The sequence below is a fragment of the Martes martes genome, assembly GCF_963455335.1.
Source record: "Martes martes genome assembly, chromosome: 9".
Classification (NCBI taxonomy): Eukaryota; Metazoa; Chordata; class Mammalia; order Carnivora; family Mustelidae; genus Martes; species Martes martes.
In genome coordinates, this window is record NC_137896.1 from 104,885,058 (window position 1) to 104,908,235 (window position 23,178).

At 40.2% G+C, this 23,178-nt stretch overlaps 1 protein-coding gene across 1 annotated transcript in view; it reads right to left on the reverse strand.

The window, feature by feature from the left end:
- Positions 1-23,178, reverse strand: part of MTA3 (metastasis associated 1 family member 3) — a gene marked incomplete at its 5' end in the record, with an annotated part of 159,497 nt that overhangs the window by 28,828 nt on the left and 107,491 nt on the right. Inside the window, 4 exons of the mRNA XM_080814128.1 lie at positions 2,044-2,168; positions 7,087-7,145; positions 8,637-8,711; positions 19,703-19,891. Of these exons, the coding sequence (XP_080670254.1) occupies positions 2,044-2,168; positions 7,087-7,145; positions 8,637-8,711; positions 19,703-19,891 (448 nt within the window). The remainder of the gene's footprint in view (positions 1-2,043; positions 2,169-7,086; positions 7,146-8,636; positions 8,712-19,702; positions 19,892-23,178) is intronic.

Consider the following 23,178-nt stretch of genomic DNA (forward strand, 5'->3'; position numbering starts at 1 on the left):
ATGATTCTTTTTATTTTCATTTAAATACAAATAAACTTCAATATCTTTAAGAGTTTCCAATTCAAAGACACTCATGATACAATACATATAAAATTATCACCAAAAGAATTTAATTTTCCATGAATTATTTCACTTTGTGCTTCCATGGTGCAGAAAAATGATTAGAAATGTACCATTTCTATGAAGTCAGCAATTTGCCTGGATCATACTTTCCTTGGTTTCAGGTAAGGTAATTATATGACATGTTTTTATTTTCATTTATTTATTTATTTTTAGAGAGTGACGGGGGAAGGGCAGAGGGTAAGAGAGAATATTAAGCAGAGTTCACACCCAACACGGGGTTCAATCTCATGACCTTGAGATCATGACCTGAGCAGAAATCAAATCAGATGCTTAACCAACTGAGCCACCTAGGCTCCTCTATGTGACCTGGTTTTAAAAGTCTTTTCTAGAGGAGTGCCTCGCTTCAGCTGATAGAGCATATAGCTCTTGATCTTGGGGTTGTGAGTTTAAGCCCCATACTGGGTACACAGATTAGTTACAAAAATAAAAAAGAAAAGTCTTTTTTTTTTTTTTAATTTATTTGACAGAGAGAGACACAGCAAGAGAGGGGACACAAGCAGGGAGAGTGGGAGAGGGAGAAGCAGGTTTCCTGCCAAGCAGGGAGCCCAATGCGGGGCTTGATCCTAGCACCCTGGGATCATGACCTGAGCCGAAGGCAGAAGCTTAATGACTGAGCCACCCAGATGCCCCTTAATAAAAGTCTTTTCTAACGCGAAGCTTGGTGTGTAGTATAGAGCAGAGGCCGCAATGTCCCTCTTTCCCATGCCCTTAGGGCAGTAAGCTACATGTTACCCTCCAAAGAGCTGTTGAGAGAAAAAATTGGGCACCAAGTAGACTTTCAATAAATATTAGTTTCCTTCCCTCTCCCACCCCAGGCCACTTTGGCTGTAAGGAAACATGGATTATAATGTCATTGATGTCCAGGAACAGATTATGCTATAGTTTGAGATTTTAAATATATAAAAACACAAAAAGTGAGTGGGACCTGGCTGGCTCAGTTAGTAGAACATGCGACTCTCGGGGTTGTGAGTTTGAGTCCCACAGTGGGTGTAGAGATTAGTTAAAAAAATAAAATCTTAAAAAAAAAAAATCTTAAAAATACAAAAAATGGGGAGGGGAAGCCAAGAGAGAGACAATAAAATAGCAAGAAGTTTTAAAACGTGCATTGGGGTGCCTGTGTGGGTCAGTCAGTTAAATATCCAACTCTTAATTTTGGTTCAGGTCATGATCTCAAGGTGGTAACAATTGAGTCCCACATCCGGCTCTGCACTGGGCGTGGAGCCTGCTTAAGATTCTCTTTCCCCCTCCTATCTCTGCTGCTCCCCCGCCCCTGCTTGTGCCTGTTCACACGCTCTCTCTAATGAATGAATGAATGAATACATAAATAAATAAGTTTCTTAAAAAGTGTATCAATTACTCCATTTCACCAAACCAATTTAACATCCAGGTCAAATCAACTGTAATACTGCCCATGTCTGATAGGATTCGGAGATGGACAGATACTGATAAATACATGGGGGCCCTGAAAGCAAAGGCAAACATCGTAGGACAGCTTTTCCCAAACCAGTGTGCTCTGACAGAACCAGGTCTGAGGATTACAAACAGCACCTCATCCACACACAGCTCTTCCTGGCAGAATTTTCTGGAGCCTTTGTCAAAGTATACTAAAAAACCTCCAAAATAGGATTTGGTGTATTCTGTGGGACAGGGTCTGCACAAAGCCGGCAACAGCTCTGAACGCAGCTTGGCCAACACTGCCGTGGGATGCTCCACAGAGCACCCCACAGAAGCGAAGCAGAGGAAACCCAAGACCAAACTTCAGTGTCCAGGCCGAAGGGAAGGGTGGCCATGTACTCCCACGGTCCTGCTCTCCGAGCCATGCGCCTCAGGCGCGGCGAGAGGGCCGCTCCACACCTCCCACCCCGCGGAGCCGGCACAGGGCCGCGTGCCTCGTCACAGGCCGCGAAGGAGACAACTTACCGTAGCAGCTCTCACAGGCTCGCCCTAGGAGGGGATTCTGTGGCTGGAATGTGGTCCCCACGGCTCCATTCACAGCACCAGGTTTGCCATTGCTGGCAGATATTTGGTTGGGATTTGGTTTGCTGCTTTCAATGAAATATAAAGTGAGGTGATAAAAATGACTTGTATAACAAGGCAGAAGCCTCTCGATCTCACTGCTGTTTTATCTTAACTACGTATAAACATCTGAATGTTTGGTAAAGAAGAAATAAGCTGGCAGAAGTAAGGTGTCAAAATGAACTCAAACCATTCATCTGTACAGAATAAAGGTGTGTAAGAATCAATCTCTTACTCCTGATACGCAAAAAGTAAATACAGCCATTAGCTCTCCTCCACCCGGATGTGATTTCCTTAGAACACCCTCTGATGCTTCTGAATGATACAAGTTCCTAAGCTCTATCACTTGTCATGGATTCTTCTGAGAATAAAAGGTAATTTTTTGGATCAAATAAATTAAGCTAAAAGCAGTGTGTCATGTTTAGAGAAAACCACCGCGCCTTCTCTGTTGCTGGTGTGGAAGCTGTTGATAGTGCACTGGCTCTTGAGGGAACTGCACAAAAGCCACGTGTTCAACAAAGACACTGTGGGTGTCAACAGAGCATATCTCTGGAACGTAAGTTGGCATTTCAGAGGATTTAACCGTTTATGATAATAATTTCTACAACTTCTGATTTTTTATGAGAAAGATTACATACACTTGAAATTTTAAAAGCCAACAAGTATATTTTGAGGTTTTTCTTTTTTAGAAAAAATTTTTAGGTCGAGAAGGAGACATCCATCAAGTGTTTACATGCAAATTTCCCAGATGCCATAATGCCTTAGAAACAGGGAGCCCAGATTACCTTGGTACTTACTTGGAGCAAACAAGGCTAACTTTTTCCCATGTGGGGTCAGCTAACTCCCGTGCTTATTAAAGCCATGCCCTAGAATACTACACAGGTGTACACGACATGTTCTCAAATAAACTAAGAATTTATTAAACCTATTTATTCAGTGCCTAGTAAACAAAGTGCCTAATCTCAAGGTGCTTTCATTCTAGAGGAGCTTTCCTGTCTATCTGCTAGACGAAACCAGGCAAAATAAACTAGTCAGCCATTTGCTAGCAATGAATGCTGAATGACTAAATGCAGACATACGCTACCTCCCCACGGCTACTGAAATGACGAGAGTTCATAACTACCAAGACACCTGGAGTCTCAACACAGGGTTGGCTCAGGAGTTTCCTCTTTACTGCTCCCCATTTCTTCACTTCCATTTACCAGCGAAAGCCTAATGTGTAAATGTGGCTTGACAGCAAATTAAGATTTCTTTCTGGCATTGTTACTGTAACTCCTAGATGATGCCTCACCACCACCCCAGAAGAAATCATTTAACCTCCGTGTGCACTAGGTCCCCATTCTGTAATAGGGCTATTATTTACATTTCTAACCTGTGCCAGCAATGTATTTTGAAGACAAATCATTTTTTAAAACACATTTTAAACAAGCCAGAACGCGTTTCTCTTCTTATAGTTTGCTTCTGAAAATGTACATGATTAGAAGTGGTGACTTATAACGACTAAGATTTCCAAAGGTATGTAATATTTCTGATTTTTAAGAATCTACTAGATATAGATAAAAAGAATGTCCCCTTAAATCAAATGACTGAATCCCAGAAGGCTTCCCCCAAAATATGAAAATTTCTGACATTTAACCCAGGGCTAAATATATGTGTTGAAAAAGAGCTAATACAAATTTATGGGTGAGCTGCCTGAAAAAAAGAACGAAAACAAATACAACCTTAGCTGTTCAACTGAATTTTGCATGTTATTTGACTGAATGAACCACTGGTCTTAAATGTAATAATCATAAAAGGAACACAAGTGTGCAAAGACCCAATGAACACAGACATGTGAATCATTTAAAATCTGTTTTGCAAATCCAAGTACCTACGGGTTAATTTTCAGGTGACAGATGATTTTGATGTGACCATCTGAATAAACTTTTACTCTAAGACAAACATACAAAAGAAGTTTTTAAAGCTGCATTATTTGAAACTGTCCTTATAGCTAATGCCCGAACCCCTCCTCCCTCGTCTGTATTCCAGATTCTATCCCTACTCCCCTCTTGAGAATTTTGTACATTCGATTCTCTTTTCTGGATCCTCTTCATTGTCATGTAAACATATTTCTCCTACTTCAAAAACTCTATTACTCTTTTCCAACCTACCCCTCAAAGCAAATAACTCCGTCGACTGACCTTCCCAGCCAGTTTTGCCCAGAGCTGCAGATCTCGACAGTCTGTAGTTCCTTGGTTCACACTCAGTCCTCAGCCACTTCATTAAAGATGATCACTGACCCACTGCCACGCTGCTAAATTCAGGCTATTTTTCATCAACATCTGACATAATTAACTAACTAATCTCTTCCCCTCCCTGAAACACACTCCTCTCTCAGCTTTTGTGATAATGCGCTCACCTTGCTCTTCTACTTTTTCTGATACATAAATCCTGAATTTCTTCAGCCTTGGTCTAAGACCCTTTTTACTTATCACTCCTCTAAGAAAGCTCACCTGTGTTTCAAACACAGTATTATATGCTGATGAAGCTCAAATCTGTATCTTTAGAGCAAAACTTTCCCCTGAACTTAAGACCAATATCTCTGACATCACATTCAACACCTCTTTTTGCACAGAGCAAAATCAAAATGACCTAGCCTGCTTCTCTGCTAGTTTCTTAGCTTGGTGAAGCAGCAATCTACCTAGCTGTGCTGTCCAGAAATCTGGACCTCTAGCTTGACATCTCCCCTCTACCCCTCCACACAAGTCAGTCACATCCAAGTGGTGTACCATTTCCAGGATCACAACTCCAGGTCAAGCTGTCACCTTTCTTCTCCAAGAACTTCATAATTGGGTCCCCTTACATCCACTATTAACCCCCCTTCCCCAAACCATTATCTAAAATAGAGCCAGTGGTCTTAAAGCACAAATTTGATCATGACAGTTCCTTGCTTAAAATCCATTTCCACTGTTTATCAGATGGGTAAACTCCTGGCCCTACCAATACCAGCCTCCCACAGCTCACCACTCTCTTTAAGAGACACCAGCTACAATGCCTTTGTCTCATCTCCTTAACTACTGCTCTGCCCTTCCAATCTCAGGATCTCCTTGGCCTGGAAAGCCTCCATCACCTGGTTAATTCCTCTTCCTTCTCCAGAGTTCACACAAGCTCACTTCCACAAGGAATCTTTCCTGACAGCATCAACTGAGCCTGGTTCTCCTGTACAAATTCTCATAAAAACTATTCCGTTCTTCTCCATCATAGTACTTGTCACACAAGGTGACTTGGCATCTGCCTCCCCCACACTAGAAGGCAGGCTGTCTTCCTAACCTTTCTACCTCTAGTAGTGAACAGAGTGCTCTGCATACAGGAGATGGCTGGACTCAAGCGAATGACAACATAAAATAATTTTTAATTATTTGTTTCAAAATACTTGATTTCAGAGTTAACTGTGAAATTCTTCAAAGGACTCAGCTTCTTATCCAACTCAAGATAACTTCATACCTTCTATTTATGTGGAAGATTTATATAACTTTTTAAAAGTTATGATTAGACACTGTCTTGATCTCTAAACATCATTCACTTAGATCAGGCTGGCATCCTAAATATTTTCAGTTCTGTGGATATTACAATTTCTGTCACAACCTCTGAATGCTGCCATCCAAGCATGAAAGCAGATATAAATAACACTTAAATGAATGGGTATGGCTGTGTTCCAATGACACCTTATTTACATAAATAGGTAGCAGGTCAGATTTGGTCTGTAGACTATAGTTTGCTGGTCTTTGCCTTAGATCAAGACTCCAACGAATTTAATGCAAAACATACGGAAACAATTCTCTGGGTTACTTGGTGAAAACTGGTTAGATGTACTTTCCCTTTGATGTAACAGCACTACAATGCACAAGAAAGCTGCTGTGCTTGCTTCTAAAACCTGACATATGAGTCACCACACTGTTTTCTTTGGGGAGTTGCTCTTCTCTTAATTACTCAAATAAAATATAAAATGTTCTAAATACTGGAAACCACTGCAGAAGGGACATTACAGCTCTGAATAAAAATTATGAATCCTGTAAATTAAATGTTATCAGCCTTGAGATTAAAAAAAAGATTTAATTCATTGTCTACGAGGCCTCCTATATATACAAATATCTATTATCCTATCAAAAATCAGTAAACAAAAGCCTAGGTATAAAACAACTGTACTGAGAAAAATCTTGGAGCAGCACATAAAACTTTGTAGTAAATCTCATTTTAATCCCCAAAGAACCTAGTATAGCCCTATCTACACAGTGCTCAATAAACTAAGTTTTCCTGAAGAAATGATTGCTGGAACTCTAAAGACCTCAAAAAAAAAAAAAAAAAAAAGATAGTAATTCATTTAAAATGTAGCAAATGAAAAGCAAACTGGCATTCATTTTGATATGATAATGATTTCTAAGCTCCCAAGGTAATGATGATAGAATACCAGACATGTGAAACAATTGATACCTATTCATTATTTTTCCAACATTTATAAAGTATGGTTCTTACTTTCTTTAACCGTTCTCCCAAACAATGTAAAATCCGCAACCAAATAAGCAACCTCAAAACGGCAATGTACACGGTACCCCCCAAATCCATTCTGTAACACAGAAGTTTCAAAAGCTGCTAGCTTTCTGAAACACATTTGTTTCAAATAATAGAGTTTCACAAGTTAGTTTTCTGATGCTTTCCCTCTGATAGAAGTATATCATGTGGCATTTTTCCTCTTATCCTTTTGTCTACCTGGGGTTTCTCCCACCGGCCATTTCTCTTTCTAAAAAAATCACTGTAGTGATATAGTGGAATCAAGTCTCGTGCTTCGTAGTGTCAGAAAACAAGAGACAAAAAGAAATTCAAATTTGGCTGAAATTGACCAAAATGACATATTTTGTTTTCACAGAATTCACACTATGAGAAATATTTTAAAAGATTTCTGTTACTTACTAAGTTGGGATATACACTTGCTTCAGTTTACTCTCGGCTTCTGCTGCTTTTAGACGTTTCTATTCCAAAAGATAGATAAAATATTTTACATACAATGCCTAGTAATTATGACCACTTCACTGTCTTAAAAAATCCATAAGAAAATGAAATATTAAAACATCATTCAAAAATTGCCATTTTAACAAAGGCCTTTCTTTTATGTACATATTCTCAAACTGCGTTAGTTTGTAAGACAAGTCTCTAGATTCTGAAGTATAGAACTGCAAGTATTAATACCATTTTAGACTTAGATTTTAAAAAGAAAGCAGTGAATAAGTCCATTTTATACTGTTCCACAGGTGAATAAACAGGATTTAGAAATAACCATTTTTATTTTGCAAATTTAGTTTATACTTTCTTTTTTGCCCTTCTGGAAGAAACACACACACACACACAATCTCTTTCCTTTAAAATAAAAATTTTTTTTCCCAGAAATGACTAGTTTCCAAGGTTCATGAGAAAGAAAGAGATAACAACTCCCCTAAGTACAGTTAAATAAGCATTTACCCTCAAGTGTTAAGAGAGATGTAATATACTTTAAAGCCTGGCTAACCCACATCAGATTTTAGGAGCCAATTAGGAGCCAAATGTAGGAAAAGGAATGGGAAAAAGATTACCTAATCATATCCAGAAACTGCTCGCAAATGAACACAAACAAGGAAGGCAAACAATATATGGTAGATATCCAAAAACAATACAAACCAGAATATAAGGCAATTCATCCATATTCTCAGTGCGGAGAAAACAAAACATTTAAGAGGACAACTTAAAACTTTTAGAGGGGCACCTGGTGGCTCAGTCTGTTAAGCAGCTACCTTCGGCTGAGGTCCTGATCCCAGGGTCCTGGGATCAAGCCCGGCATCAGGCTCCCTGATGGGCGGGAAGCCTACTTCTCCCTCTCCCCCCGGCTTGTGTGCTCTTTCTCTCTCACTTGCTCACTTTCTCACTCAAATAAAGAAACTCTTTTAAAGATTTTATTTATTAATTTGATAGAGAGAGAGACAATGAGAGAGGGAGCACAAGCAGAGAGAGTGAGAGAGGAAGAAGCAGGCTTCCTGCCAAGCAGGGAGGCCGTTGCGGGGCTCGATCCTAGGACCCTGGGATCATGACCTGAGCTGAAGGCAGCTTGCTTAACAGACTGAGCCACCCAGGCGCCCCTAAATTTCTAATAATCCATAAAAATGACTTGTTCACATCTCAGGTCATTATTCCCGTCGGCTACACTCCCAAAGAGATGGAGCACCAAGCTCCTGCAAGGAAAATAACACCTCTCTGGAGGCATCTTTCCCCGTTGCCTTTCCAAATATTTATCGTAATGGTTCTTCTGAAGTAAAAAAAATATTTGGACTAAAATCTTAATATCTTAAGGACATGAGATCATATCGTTTAAAATAGTACAGAAAAGATAAAGCAAACAAATAAAAAATTAAGTCTATTGCTAAGAAATATCAAGATATGAACAGAAAGCTCATTTTAATGCGATTGTATTAGTTGCAATATGAAGAAATTACCTGCTGCACGTATCTGTCAGTAGTTTTCCACATGTAATAATATTCAATGATGCTAGTCAACGATTTCCAAGGGAGCTGAAAAAATATTTAACATGATAAAGGAAAACAAGCTACTGTAGAAACTTTCTTTTTAAAATCACTTTTTAAAAGTAAGGAGGCAAATATCCACATGGAAGATTCATTCTAGGAGAAGTGTTTGAGAAAACTAAAATTAATTTTTAGCAAAGGGTATCCCAAGCAAGTTCTATGCACTCAGAGACTCTAATACAACACATTCCATTTCTCACCTCCCATTTTATTAAAGATTATAAACATTATGACTGAAAATATCTCATGACCTACTCAGGAAAATTATTTTTGGGCTGCAGGTGGGATTGAAGTTCAATTTTTAGAAACGATATTTAAATAGGTTAAGCCTAAGTTACTTTACACTTTCAAAAATGCAGCTCCACCTGGCTGTCATTTGGTCTCTGGCTAACGGTTCTCATCTTTATCAAAACTGCTTTATTTTCACCTACTTTGCTGTAAATGAAATAAAAACCTAAACCCCTGAGAGACAGCATAGCTGAGTGTGGCTTGTATTTGAGAGGTAGGAAGCTCACCTTTGCCATTTTCCTATGATGACTCAAAACTGGCCAAATGAGCTCCTACTAATGAGACCCACAACCAAGACTACAGTCCACAGTCCCTCTGTAAAGGGAAATCTGTCAGTCATCTAAGATGTAAAACAGAACAGATCAAACCTTCAAACAAATGACTATGGATAGTCATACTCCTTAGCTGTGGCACCAGACCTTATGGAAAGGTGACTCAGTGCTCTCAGACTTCTAGCGAGCTTGCCCTAATGCACCGTTGGGACTGGAGAGTCAAAACAGTACTTCCCACACCGCCCTGCAGCTATAGGTCTGCTTGAGACCCACGGGTACAATATCCACACCATTCTCATCACCTCCACGTTTCACTCACCTGTTTGCTCTGAAGAGAAAACAGATGGAGTTCTAAGAGAAGAAACTTTTCAGCTTAATGGGGTGGCAACTCCAATAGCAGTTCCAAGTGTGGCCTCCCTAAAGGGCCAAACTGCAGCGCCACTGGAGTCTGCACTGCGGCTAAAGCAAGTACTGTTTTCTACGACCCAGCAGGCCAACCTGATGGGGTGGAGAGTGTCTGAGGGATGGGGTAAGGAGCCCATTGCAAGACCTCATGTGGCAAGACCTCAGGACAGTCAGGGGCACAGTCCCCCAGGGCTTCAAGCAAGCTAAGACTGCTTCATCCCCTAACCATTCTTCTGAGAAGCAGCCCCTGGCATGCAATTACCTGGAAGGCTGAGAAAAGGAAACCAAGTGACTATGGAACCTGAGCTTCATCATCAGCTGGATTTTATCTAAGCCACTAAGTCCTACTCAGCTGTGCTCACCACCACCGCTCTCTCCAGAAGTACAAGTCTTGAAAAGCACAAGCAACACATCCCAGTGTGTCTACTCTTGTTGCAGGATCATTCCTCTCTCAACCCTCATGGCTTCACAGGAGTTCCCGAGGACATGTCAAGTGAGGAGGAAAAAATTCGAATGTGGCGGATGGCTTTGCGGGATACATTGGCACTGACCGGAATTCCACTGCTGCAGACTTTCGGCCCCCAGCAGGAGTGGCTCTGAAGCACACTGAAGAAGGGTGATCCTTGGGAGGGGAGGACATTAGTCACTGTAGGGTTTTCTACTTTGAGCTGCAGGAAAGCTGGCCAGAGGAACTAATCCATACCTACTAGCAGACAGTGGTTATCTACCTGTCACAATGCTTGGGGACTTGAAAGGAATACAATTAGAAGGTTGGTAACAATGAGGCTTAAGAAAGAGGTTTGTGGAATGGATACCTCTGGATGGGCCCAAGTGTGAAGATATTTGTGTCTCCATGCTTATCAAAGGCTCCCTCTAGAGAGGAGGTTCTCAATATCAGGAGGAAAGATGATCTTCTAGGGCTATCAGCCAGCCCCTTCCCTAGCCAGAACAATGACTGCTCAAAGGACACATAAAGAAAATGGACACAGAGACAATCAGACAGAGATTACACATGGGTACCACCACATGGATGTCCTCTCACTGAATCTGATCTGATTACTCCACGTGTCCAATCTATAAGGAACACAGTACATGGCCTTCCAACATGGCACCATTCCTGGTAACATGTTAGTTACATTAGACTCTCAGCATCCTAGAATGAACACACATCTTGTTCTCGTTGAATAGATAATTATTCCAAATATGACTTGCCTTTTCGGCCTATAATGCATTGACTAGCAATACCAACCACAGACTTATGAAGGACTTATTCTCACAAAACACTGCTTCTAACCCAGGGCTCAGAACCCTCAGAAATGAAGGTTTGAGTCACCCTACCAGGTTAAGAACAATGGTCACCTAAGGGACGAAGGGGAGAATAGTGGAGGAATTTGATTCTGAATGCCAACAAAGACCTCAGGGTGAGTTTCAGAAACAGAGGAAGGAAGACTAAAGAGGTTATCTATATTTCCTTCCTTGCTTGGTGTAACGATTTTCCTTCAGCAGTCCAATTCCCTTTCTATTTTTACATAAGATCTGTTGATGGTAGTTTTACCTTTTTAGTTGAATGCAGAAGTTATAAGCAATAAAGACAGGGTTGTGAATAAGACCAGAGGAGGAATAAACATCAACCAGAGAAGGATGCTGTGACATTACATTTGAGGAAATCGTACCACATTTTCTAATGATTCAGAGATAATTACAATTGTTTCAAAGTTGCTATTAGGAAAGGAAGCATGTACGGAAGGCAAGGATGATGCTGAGGAACCGAAGTGGGGGATGATGGCAGATCCTATATACCCACTTCCAATCCACATCTAGCTTGCCTTCATTAAAGCTCTAAGGTACATTTCCCCCAGATACCCTGGACCAAAGATGCAGACATATGGGTCATATTTAGGCAAACTGAGAAGATGACATCCAGACAGAGAAATGAGCAACTTAAGGATGAGGCTGCATGCAGGGAGAATGAACTGTCTGCCAAAAATGATGGTTGAGGGGCACCTGGGTAGCTCAGTCAGTTGAATGTCCGACTCTTGATTTTGGCCCCAGTCATGATCTCAGGGTCCTAGGATCAAGCTCTACTTGAGGATTCGCTCCCTTTGCCCCTCGCCCTGCTCTCTTTCTCTCTCTTTCTTAAAATAAATTAGTAAAGAAATCTTTTTAAAAAAATGATAGTTGAAATATGTTCTTCTGGGGTATCTGTGTTGACCTTTCAGTCATCCGTGCTAACATCATGGATGCCAAGCAGCGGAGGGCACGGGTATTTCCACTTTCCTGGAAGTGTAGTGTCCAACCCTCGTTCTCTAGTCTTCCCAGAGATTCTGTGAGAACCTAATACCATATATTCGTTTCTGCTTCAATTAGATTAAGCGAATTTCATACTTAGCAACTAGGAACCCTGACTAATATAACCAATACGTTTATTCTTTATACTAAACTGGGTGAGGCTGAGTTTCTCTTATCCATAATCAAAAGTGCTCTAGCTCACACAAAGGTTGGAAGTAAAGTGTTCAAAGGACAGGCCTAGACACGTGGCATTTACTTTTTATTTATTTAAGTAATCTCCACATACAATGTGGGGCTCGAACTCATGACCCTGAGATCAAGAGTTGCACCTTCTTCTGATTGAGCCAGCCAGGCACCCCAGTGTGTGGCATTTATTGACAGAGTCAAGTTGGAGCAGAAATCAGACAAGACTGGTGGTAGGGGCACTATATGTAGTGGAGTTTCCGCTACGATGCTGCTATTGCAGGATTAGTTCGTTCGTTCGTTCGTTCTTGGCTTCAAAAGACCTGGCTGTGAAGCATCTAAACTTAGATCCCTGACCCGCCTAGAGGTTCCGTTAGCCCGCAACATACCCTGTAATAAATCTCTCTCTCCTTAACTAGCTCACTCAGATGGATTCTGTTGTTTTCAGTTACGGCTTTCCAACTTCCTTCAAGTTCACTTTCCTATACTGGAAGGCTACAATGGAAATATTATATTTCTGAGACTCCCTTGTGATTTCTTTCTTTCTTTTTTTTTTTTAAAGATTTTTATTTACTTAACACACAGAGAGAGATCACAAGCAGGCAGAGAGGCAGGCAGAGAGAGAGAGAGGGGGAAGAAGGCTCCCTGCTGAGTAGAGAGCCCGATGTGGGGCTCAATCCCAGGACCCTGAGATCATGACCTAAGCTGAAGGCAGAGGCACAACCCACTGAGCCACCCAGGCACCCCATTGTGATTTATTTCTTACAAACAGATGTAGAAGACCTAAATTCAGAAGCAAGTTAAGCAGCATAGAGGGAAGGGTGCACAGGAATCTGTTTAGCTGCAGCAGAGCTAAGAGACATAAAACTGTTCCAGAGCCATCAGCTCCACTGGAGGCTTCCTAACCCCAAGACCATGGTTAAAGTAGTGTAGTCCGGGAACAGAGGTTAACCCAACAGCTTCCCACTTCTGGGTGGGGCAGAGGTAGGCACTCCCCTGTTGGACCATTTCTGTGGAATGTTCTGATGTCCATCCTGGAGCCTACTTCTCCAACCCTATCAATTATCCAAAATTGTATATTAGATACTAGGTATATATAATATATATAAAACTATAAAAAGCAATTATCCAAAATTAAATCCCATTCTGTTTAAAATAGCTTATGTGATTTTGTGATCTGCAACTGAAGCTTAAATGATAAAAACAGCTAGGAAATAGCCTTCGCTGAAAGGAGTTTCTATGCCAAGAGACCTGAATGCATGAAAGAACAGAGACTTTACTGCTCTGTACTTTGAATTTCTCAGGTTCCTTTGTGTATTTCAGGTGCTGCTTCTTAGGACATAAAATCCACAAGAGAATGTCATTCCCACCCTAAAAATGAGAAGGGGAAAAAAAAAAGCAGATAATCTACAGAACCACATCAATTCTTGAGCCCACCACAGAGTTAAAGTTGCAAAACAATCAACTGAACTGAAAACTCCAAAGTCACTCTGAATAAACACTAGACTCAGGAGACTCACAAACTATTTTTACTTTGGAAAAGCACGCACACACTCACACACACACAAAGATAACAAATAAAAACAAGGAAGAAAACAACCAAAAATTTACCAAATTACTAAAGGTCAACAGTGAGCTAGGGCAACTGTTTAGCATCTATGGGCGCTCCAGACACCAGGGGGATCCATCCACATTTGCCACAGATCTCCTACAGGTGTTCATCAGAAAGAACTGGCCCAGAGCAGGAAACCTGAGAAAGCCCCTGCTGGTGGTGAGGGAATTTGAATCTACACAAAGAAATAAAGAGGGGCAGAAATAATAACATTTTTAAAAATAAATAACAATATGTAAATAAATATGGGGAAAAAAGATATTTTTAAAAACCTCTTTAAAAAGATCACTGACTGTCTAAAGGAAAAAACAGCAATAATTCACAGTGGGATTTAGGACATGGGCAGAAGTAAAATGTATGATGAAAAAGGCGTAAGAATGGGAGGGAGGAACTAGAAGTGTATTATCACATGGTTCTTTTTTTCTTTCTCTCTCTCTCTCTTTCTTTTTTTAAAGTAAGCTCTACACCCAACATGGAGCTTGAACTCATGACCCAAAGATCAAGAGTCGCATGCTCTATCAACTGAGCCACCCAGGTACCCTAGCCAGATGGTTCTTGTAATCTATATGATCCAACTGGATTTGACTGAAGGTAGATTGTACAACATTAAAGATGCATATTGTAAACCACTGAACAAATAAAAGTTTAATTGGTAAGCCACCAGAAGAGAGAAAACTAGAATAAAAAAAATAATTAAAGGGGCACCTAGGTTGCTCAGTCGGTTAAGCATCTAACTCTTGGTTTCAGCTCAGGTTATGATCTCAGGGTCATGAGATCGAGGCCCCCATTCAGCTCGGCGCTCAGCATGGAGTCTGCTTCAGATTCTTTGCCTCTCCCTCTCGCTCTGCCCTTCCCCCTGCTCTCTCCCTTTAAAGTAAAATAACATCTTTTTTAAAAAATTAAATAATTTTGAAAAGGGGGAAGAACAGAACAATGGGACAAATAGAAAATTAATGGTAAGAGGATTGGTTTTAAACCAAAAATTACATTATTGATAATGATATTAAAGGTAAATGGTCTAACAATCCAAGTAAAAGGTAGAGATTGTTGGACTGGTTTTAAACTATATTTAGTTTACAAAGCCTACTTTGGACATAAATAAGGTACAAATAAAGGGATGGAAACAAGATATACCATGTAATCAATAAAATAAAACTGAACTGGTAATATTAACAGGAGAAAAAGCAGATTTCACCACAAGGAATATTACCATGGAGAGGCATGATGTAAAAATAAAAGGGTCAATTCACTAGACGGTAACAATCCTCAATGTATGTAGCCAATAAGACAGCTTCAACATAATTAAAGCAAAAACCTATATTAACTGAAAAAGAAAAACAGAAAAATTCACAGTCATAACTAGAGACTTTTAATACTGCTTTCTCAATAACAGGACAGGTAGACAGAAAATCAGTAAGGCTCCAGAAGACTTGAATAACACCATCAATAAATTTGACCTAAGTAGCATTTATAGAACATTCCACCAAATAGCAAAATACCTCTTCTTTTCAAGAGCACATGGAACATTCACCATAATGGAACATATACTGGGATCCGAATCAATCACATGTCAAAAATGTAAGATTTGATTTTTTTTACGAAGTATGTTTTCTGATCACAACAGAATTAAACTAGACTTCAGTAACAAAAGGATATGGAAAAAAAAATCACAAAACTTACCTCTAAATAACCCATGAGTCAAAAAGAGAATCAGAATGAAAAATGAAAAACCTTTGAAGGAACAAAAATGAAAACACAACTTATCAAAATGTGGAGAGAGGCCCCGTAGCACAGGGCCTGCTGAGGTTGAGATAGGAATACTGAAGAAGCCCTCCCACATTCCAGGCCCCACTTCAAGCCCAGTTAAGAATCTGAAGTCTGTGGGTGTTCAGATCACCTGCTATTCACCCCTTCATGGAGGGATGGACCCGCCCCTCAAAACAGTATCAGGTGGCCAGACGTACAACACACAACACTGAAGACAAAAGACAGGAGGGGTGCCTGGGTGGCTCAGTTGATTAAGCCACTGCCTTCGGCTCAGGTCATGATCCCAGAGTCCCGGGATCGAGTCCTGCATCGGGTTCCCAGCTCCATGGGGAGTCTTCTCCTCCCTCTGACCTTCTCCCCTCTCATGCTCTCTCTCACTCTCTCTCTCAGATAAATAAATGAAATTTCTTAAAAAAAAAAAAAAAAGAAAAGAAAAGAAATTCAAAAGAGAGGAGACTGACAGTGGTTTATGACTCACAGCTACTCACACAGCCCAGGGGACGATGACACCGTGTAGGGCCACAGTGAGTCACTAGGGGCTGGGAGAGTGAGGTTCTGTGTAACAAGAGGGTGAGGTATGGCCTGGTTCTGAAGAGGGTTCCCATGGGACGAGGTGACTGGCTTCTCTGAGTAATTCTGTGGGCTGGCAGGGAAGTGAAACCCAAAAGGCTGAAGGAGGGGCGGGGAGATGCTAGTAAAACAGAGCAGATGAGGAGCCTTTCCTGCTGGAGGGCCATCTCCAGCAAGAGCAGTGGAACTCACAGTTAAGTTTTTGGGGCCCAGTGAGGCTCATAAATGTCAAGACAGCACATGAAATGTTAGGCCTTCCAATACAGAACAAGCACCAGATCTAAACCTGGCCCAACTACAGATTTAATATATTAAAGGATATATTAATATATTTAAGGCTGCCTTAAAAAAGTAAGACAGCACAGGTGACTAGATGGGGAATTTAAACAGATTAAAAATATAAAAAATAAAATATAAATGTTAGCAAAATATGCTATCATATTTGAAGAATTCCTTTAACAAGTGTATCAGTATAATGGACATCACCGAGAAAAGAATTAGTGGTACTGGAAGATAGATAAATATATAAATCATACAAACTAACACAAACAGCAGATCCCGGCTCTTGGAAACTCAGCAGAATAATTACAAAGGAAAACACACCCAGGAGCACTGTAGCAGTAAAATTGCTAAAAAAACAAAACAAACCAACAAAAAAACCCAAACAAACAGAAGTAAAGAGAAAATCTTGAGCACAAAGAAACATTTACATACACAAGAACTTCTTGTCCAAAACTATGTAAGCCAGAGAGACCTCTTTAGGGTACTGAAAAAGAAAAAAAATGAGTTCCATAAAGAAAGAAAATCATTTTTGTTAAAGAGGACAGTAAGATGGTTTTGAGAAAAAGCTAAAATCACTATCAGCCAAACACATACTACCAACAAATGATTACATTACAAGGAAGTTTCAACCTTAAAAAGATACTAGGAAAAGACAAAACATTTAAGCCTAAAAGCAAGCTGAAGAAAGGAAATAACAAACATAAAAGCAGAAATTGATGAAACAAAAAAATCAATCAAGCAAAAAACTGGTTCTTTGCAAAGATCAATAAAACTGACAAACTCCTAGCTGGACTGATGAGGAACAGCGAAAGAGCTAAATTACCAGTATCAGGAATGCGAGAGGGGCATCACTACAGCTCCATCCCAAAGACCTTCAAAGGGTAATAGGAGATTATGATCCCCTTCATGACAATAAACTAGACAACTCAAGATCAAATGAACAAGGAGAAAGTGGTGAGCAAGATATAGGAGTAGGAGAAACCTGTCTCTGTACCTGACAGCTATGGACAAATGAAAACAGCTCTAGGAGGAAGGATATGGGAAGAGTCAAGCAAGCTCCTCTGGCGACACAGTGGGGCAAGAAAGGGTCACTGTAGAGGCAGCTGAGACATCTGGAAATAGCTATGAACAAAAAAGAAGGGTAAAGGCTATCAGTATAAGCCATGTAGTGGTGCCACTGTGGTCCCTAGTGGCCTGATGTGCAGAGGAGCCCAGCAGCCATTGCCACCGAGGACCTCAAGAGTCCTCAGGACAGCTGCAGAATGCCTGCCACGTTCACAGCAGAGGACTCTGCAGTGTTTGTTGGTGTGGACTCCAACAGCCCGCTCTGCAGAGGAAATGGACAGCTTCTGCCACTGAGCTAACCAACAGCCACTGCTGATACTGACCTCGCCGAGAGGGAAATGCTGCTGCTCCCCTCCCACAAGACATTGCTGCATCCCCACCCCAGGACAGGGCTGCCAGCCCAGACCTCCAAGCCTGTGCACACCTAGGACCCCAGAGCTCTGGCTGCTCCTCACACCCCCACACTTCAGACCTTGATTCCATGGCCACTCCACATGTGCTCCAATCTCTGCATGGACACTGCAGGCGAGCCAGCACACTAGACCCCAGAAAGCTGTCACTCTGCAAGCCCCCATGCTCCACGCCTGGCTCTGTAGCCGATCCAAGCATGCTCATATCTCATGCTCACTGCCACGGCAAGGGTATTTCAAAGCCAGGTCCAATGCCAACAGGGATTCCTTTGGCAATGATATATCCCATGGGACAGAAAGAGATCAGGAGGTCCCCAGCAGCCTTTGCCATCAAAGACCCCAATAGCCTTCCTTCACTGCCGCTGCAGATACCCGAAGCACTGGCTGTTGAAGACGTTGGGCCTTCCCAAGAGCTGGCACCATCATACCCACCCTTCCAGCACCCTTAAACCCACTGCAGGAGGAGGGTCTCTCCCCACTAAAACCAGTCGCTAAATTCTGGGAGAGGTGCCTACTCAATCAAATGTACAAACACCAACATAAGGCTACAAGAAAGATAAAAAATACGTTCCCAAAGAAACACAGTCATTTTCCAGTAACTGACCCCAAAGGAACGAAAATCTGTGATTTCCTGACAATGATTTCAAAATAAGGGTTTTAAGGAAGCTCAGTGAGCTACAAGAAAATACAGATAGAACTGAAATCGCAAGACAGACTCCAAAATCAGGAAAACAATAAACAAAATAAGACGCTCAATAGAGAAAGACATCATAAAAACAAACAAAAATTCTAAAGCTGAAGAATATAAGAAATTAAATGAAAAATGCAATACAGAACATCAATAACAGACATGAGCAAGCAGAAAAAAAGAATCTGTGAACTCAAAGACAGGTCATTAGAAATTATCTGGTTAGAGTGGAAAAAAAAAAAGAAAAAAAGAAAAAGCAGTAAGAGAGAGTATATCCAGTTAGCAGAAGGGAGGAAGTAACAAAGGTCAGAGGAGAAATAAAGGAAATATAAACCAGAAAAACAATAGAAAAGATCAATAAAACTAAGAGTTGCTTTTCAGGAAAGATAAACAAAACTGACATACTTTAACTAGACCAAGAAAAAGAGAGGACTGAAATAAATTCAGAAATGAAAACTAGAGTAGACATTACAACTGATACTGCAAGTATACAAAAGATCCCGAGAGACTGGTATGAACAATTATATACCCACAAATTGGATAATCTAGAAAGGATGATTGCCCTAGAATGCTATCCATGGACTTCTCAAATAGAAATTTCCCCATTTCAAAGAGGTTATAAGCTTAATTAAAGAGAGCAATTCCATAAATACAAAGACAAAAGGAAGTATATAATAGTAGATAAGATTATCCAGTATTTAAAATCCAAGTAAGATACCACATATCATTAAGAGGAGTCAAGGATTGAAAACCTATAAAGCAAATTTTCCTACTGTGCTTGGTATAGGCTGTTTCCATATTAAAGGTCCACATCAAATTTAGGCTCAACAATTAGTAAGGTAACTAGAAAAATTTAAAAGGTCTAAAGGAGAGCAACAAACTTAAAAAGCAGAGCTCAGAAAAATATTTAGTGCAAATAGTCAGAAAAGCTATTCATATTTTAACCCTGGAACTCAGAGCTTCCTGACCTCGGGTCTTAAAATTACTTCCCAAAACAAATATTAACTTCTCCCTCTGTAATACCAGCCTTCATTCTAAGTGGAGCAGATAAAAATTACTAAGTCACAAGCTTGCTAAATGGTTTACTAGATTCCTAATAAAGACAAAATATTCCCACCCCAACATTTTATTTGCAATCTTCTACTTACAAAGTCTTGACGTATGTCATTGAAGTCTTTGCCATATTTTTCCAGTGCCTCTTCAAATAAACTAGCTTCAGAGGCTGACCACTCTTCCATTTCATCTCTGCATAACACAGGTCCTCCAAGTGGTACTAAGACACTAATTGCACTGCTCAAATCATAGCTGTGCCTATACAATGTATCCATAGCGTGAAACTAAAGAAAACAAAATAGAAAAGATTGGTCAGAAATGCAAACTTGCTAGGTTATTTAAGAACAGAAATACTAAAATGCATGATGCACATAAAATTAACACTAATATACTTAGGTATTTGTTTTTTAAGTAACAAAATAAAGAAAAATTTAAACCTCAGATGACCTTCTTAAAATACCATTTATTGCTTTAAGAAAATGCTGATTTGTACCTTATAAGATGGGTATTTTAAAAAATGCATTCATTTGTTATAGTAACCTGACTGTGAAGAGCCAGGGCCTCTAAGTAATTACACTGGAAAGCCAGTAAGTTTCACCATCCTCTTGGTTACCAAACTCACTTCAGCTCCTGCACAGGGCTGACACAGCCTTCCTTGATAAAGGAAAAAGAGATGATGTACCAGAGAGGGAAAAACAACTCTCAGGTTGGATTAAGAGAATGATGTCCTAAGAACGAGAGATAGAGAAAACAATGGAATTGAGAACAGAGGTGACACAAAACAAAACTATACATCCATGTTAAGTGAAATAAAAGTATGTATCCGTGCAAAAATGGTAACTGGGTTAGGATTTTCTAAGACCAAGAAGAGATGACCAGGCTTGCTTGCATCAGCTAGGCTGCGAGGGTTTCCTATACATTTCAAGAGACAGTGATAGGAAGAGTCATCTGAAAGGAAGACAGATGAGGAATATATACCTGGCTTTTTGCAAAAGTACCTTGGGTCTAGCTTACTTAAAAGACATTCTTCTTCCCATCAGAAGAAGTGAATAAACTTAGATTCCAAAACTTTAAGCTTTGAAAAACTTGAGATGGTTTTTCTACCAGAGAGAAAGATTCATTCATAACACATATGCACACTGGTATGCGCAGCAGGAAAACTGCAAAAGGGGATGATTGGCTCTGCTGTGTCTGGATAAGCATATAGGTGTGGTCCAGATTTGGTTGGCAAGGTGACCAAATCCTTCCCAAGTTCTATTTAAACTTTCTAACACATGAAAGCCAAGTCTTGGACCTTGTACACAAAGTATCTTCTGAAATTTTCACAAAATGGGGATAGCATCACATCTACTGGACAACACAGCTCTTAAAATGTAGCTTGAGGGGCGCCTGGGTGGCTCAGTGGGTTAAAGCCTCTGCCTTCGGCTTAGGTCATGATCCCAGGATCCTGGGATCAAGCCCTGCATCGGGCTCTCTGCTCCGTGGAAAGCCTGCTTCCTCCTCTATCTCTCTGCCTGCCTCTCTGCCTACTTGTGATCTCTGTCTGTCAAATAAATAAATAAAATCTTAAAAAAAAAAAATGTAGCTTGTAAGTGAGTTCCCTATTCATACAAGAATATAAAACTAGCTCAAATATCATAGTCGCCTACTAAAAAGAATTACTGGCTATAGTATGCACTAAAAAAACATATTTAGGGCTCCTGGGTGACTTCAGTCGGTTAGGGGTCTGCCTCCGGATCAGGTGATGATCCCAGGGTTCTGGGATTGAGCTGTGCGTCAGGTTCTCTGTTCAGTAGAGAGTCTGCTTCTCTCTCTCCATTTCCCTCTGTCCTTTCCCCCGATTCATGCAGGTCTTTCTCTCTCAAATAAATAAATAAAATCTTGAAAAAAAAATTTACACTGTCATACATTAAGACATTGGAAAAGGTCTAGAATAGAAATTTGTTGACAGAACTAAAGACAGGATTTAGGACACGCAGACATGTTTAAGGTATAGTAACTAACCACTTTAACAAGGATTAGAATCTCTCTTAACTAAATCGCCAGACTCCACAAAACAAAAGCAAGTAGGAATTTCATTATCTATTTCCTAGTTACAATCACAGCTAAGACCACTGGCCACGTATAGGCTTATTGCTGTATGTATCACAATCATGGAATAATAACTTCAATTTTCAAGAGAATTTCTTCCCACTCTTCTGCAGCAAGGGTTACAAAAATGTTACAATTGATCTTTATTCTTTGCCTGTGCTCTGCAAACTTGAGAATCAACTGAACACTTTTCTAGCTAACCTTCCCACTTGACAGCAATTCAAGTACTTACTTATACAATGCTAAACACTTTACATCGTCCCTGAAATTACTGTTTCTAGATAACTGATCTAAGAAAGTAAAAACAGAGTCCAAGAGCATTTAGGGATCCCTTCAATTAGTAATCTATTACTATAAACAATTATCTTTGAAACTAAATTTACGATGGGTAACAAAACTGAAAAAGATTCAATGGTATTCAAAATCAATAATTACACCAATTAACTGTGCTGCTGAGATTCCTCAGGAGGTAGAAGTCATTTTTATAATTAACAGGTGCTCTGAAACCAAAAGTCACACAATTAAGTGAGTTTTTCTCAGCTGATATTATACCAGCCATTCAAAGCGTGAAAGGATTTTCAGCCTTTTGTTCATGTGAGATGAATGAAAAGGCTTTTCTTACAGGCACTTTTAAAAATGACAGGCTATTATCTAATAAGGTTTCAAAGAATCAAAGTAATATCATAGCCTTTATAAGTGATTATGACCAAAATGTGAAGTGATTCGACTGTTGATTAGATTGTTACAAAGGTTCTTTTCTTTACAGTGTTACTGAACACTGAAGTAATAAGCATTTGCTTTCAGAAGACTAACTCCTGCTCTGTCACAAATCAAATGGAAAGAATGGGTCCAACTTACAGCTGACTGGAGGCTCTGAAACCCCCAAAGCCCACTTTTGAAACCCAGTCCAGAGGAGAGTGTTGTTGTGATCGGTATGTGTAGAAAATAAACATCCCATCAGACATATGCACTGTGGAATTCCTAGGGAATAATTTTATTGACACTGATGACAAACTTCACAAAGAAACCAGAGGATCAAATTATGTGCTAGGAGTCCATACGCACTCCATCTTTCTGACACATATAGGTGGCTCCTTTTTTTTTTGTTTTTTTTTTAAAAGATTTTATTTATTTATTTGTCAGAGAGAGAGAGACAAGCACGCAGAGTGGCAGGCAGAGGCAGAGAGAGAAGCAGGCTCCCTGCTGGACAAGGAGCCCGACGTGGGACTCGATCCCAGGACCCTGAGATCATGACCTGAGCCAAAGGCAGTGGCTTAACTGACTGAGCCACCCAGGCATCCCTAGGTGGCTCCTTCTGAATAGACTTTTATATAGTCCGATCTTATCCTAAAGAGCTATACTGTAAGTAAAACACAGACTGAGACAACATTAAGTGAAGATTCTCAGAAGTAGGCTAAGACACGGGAGTTTGACATATGACTTACGGTTTATCAGTAAGATAGTAAAAAATTTCAAGAGC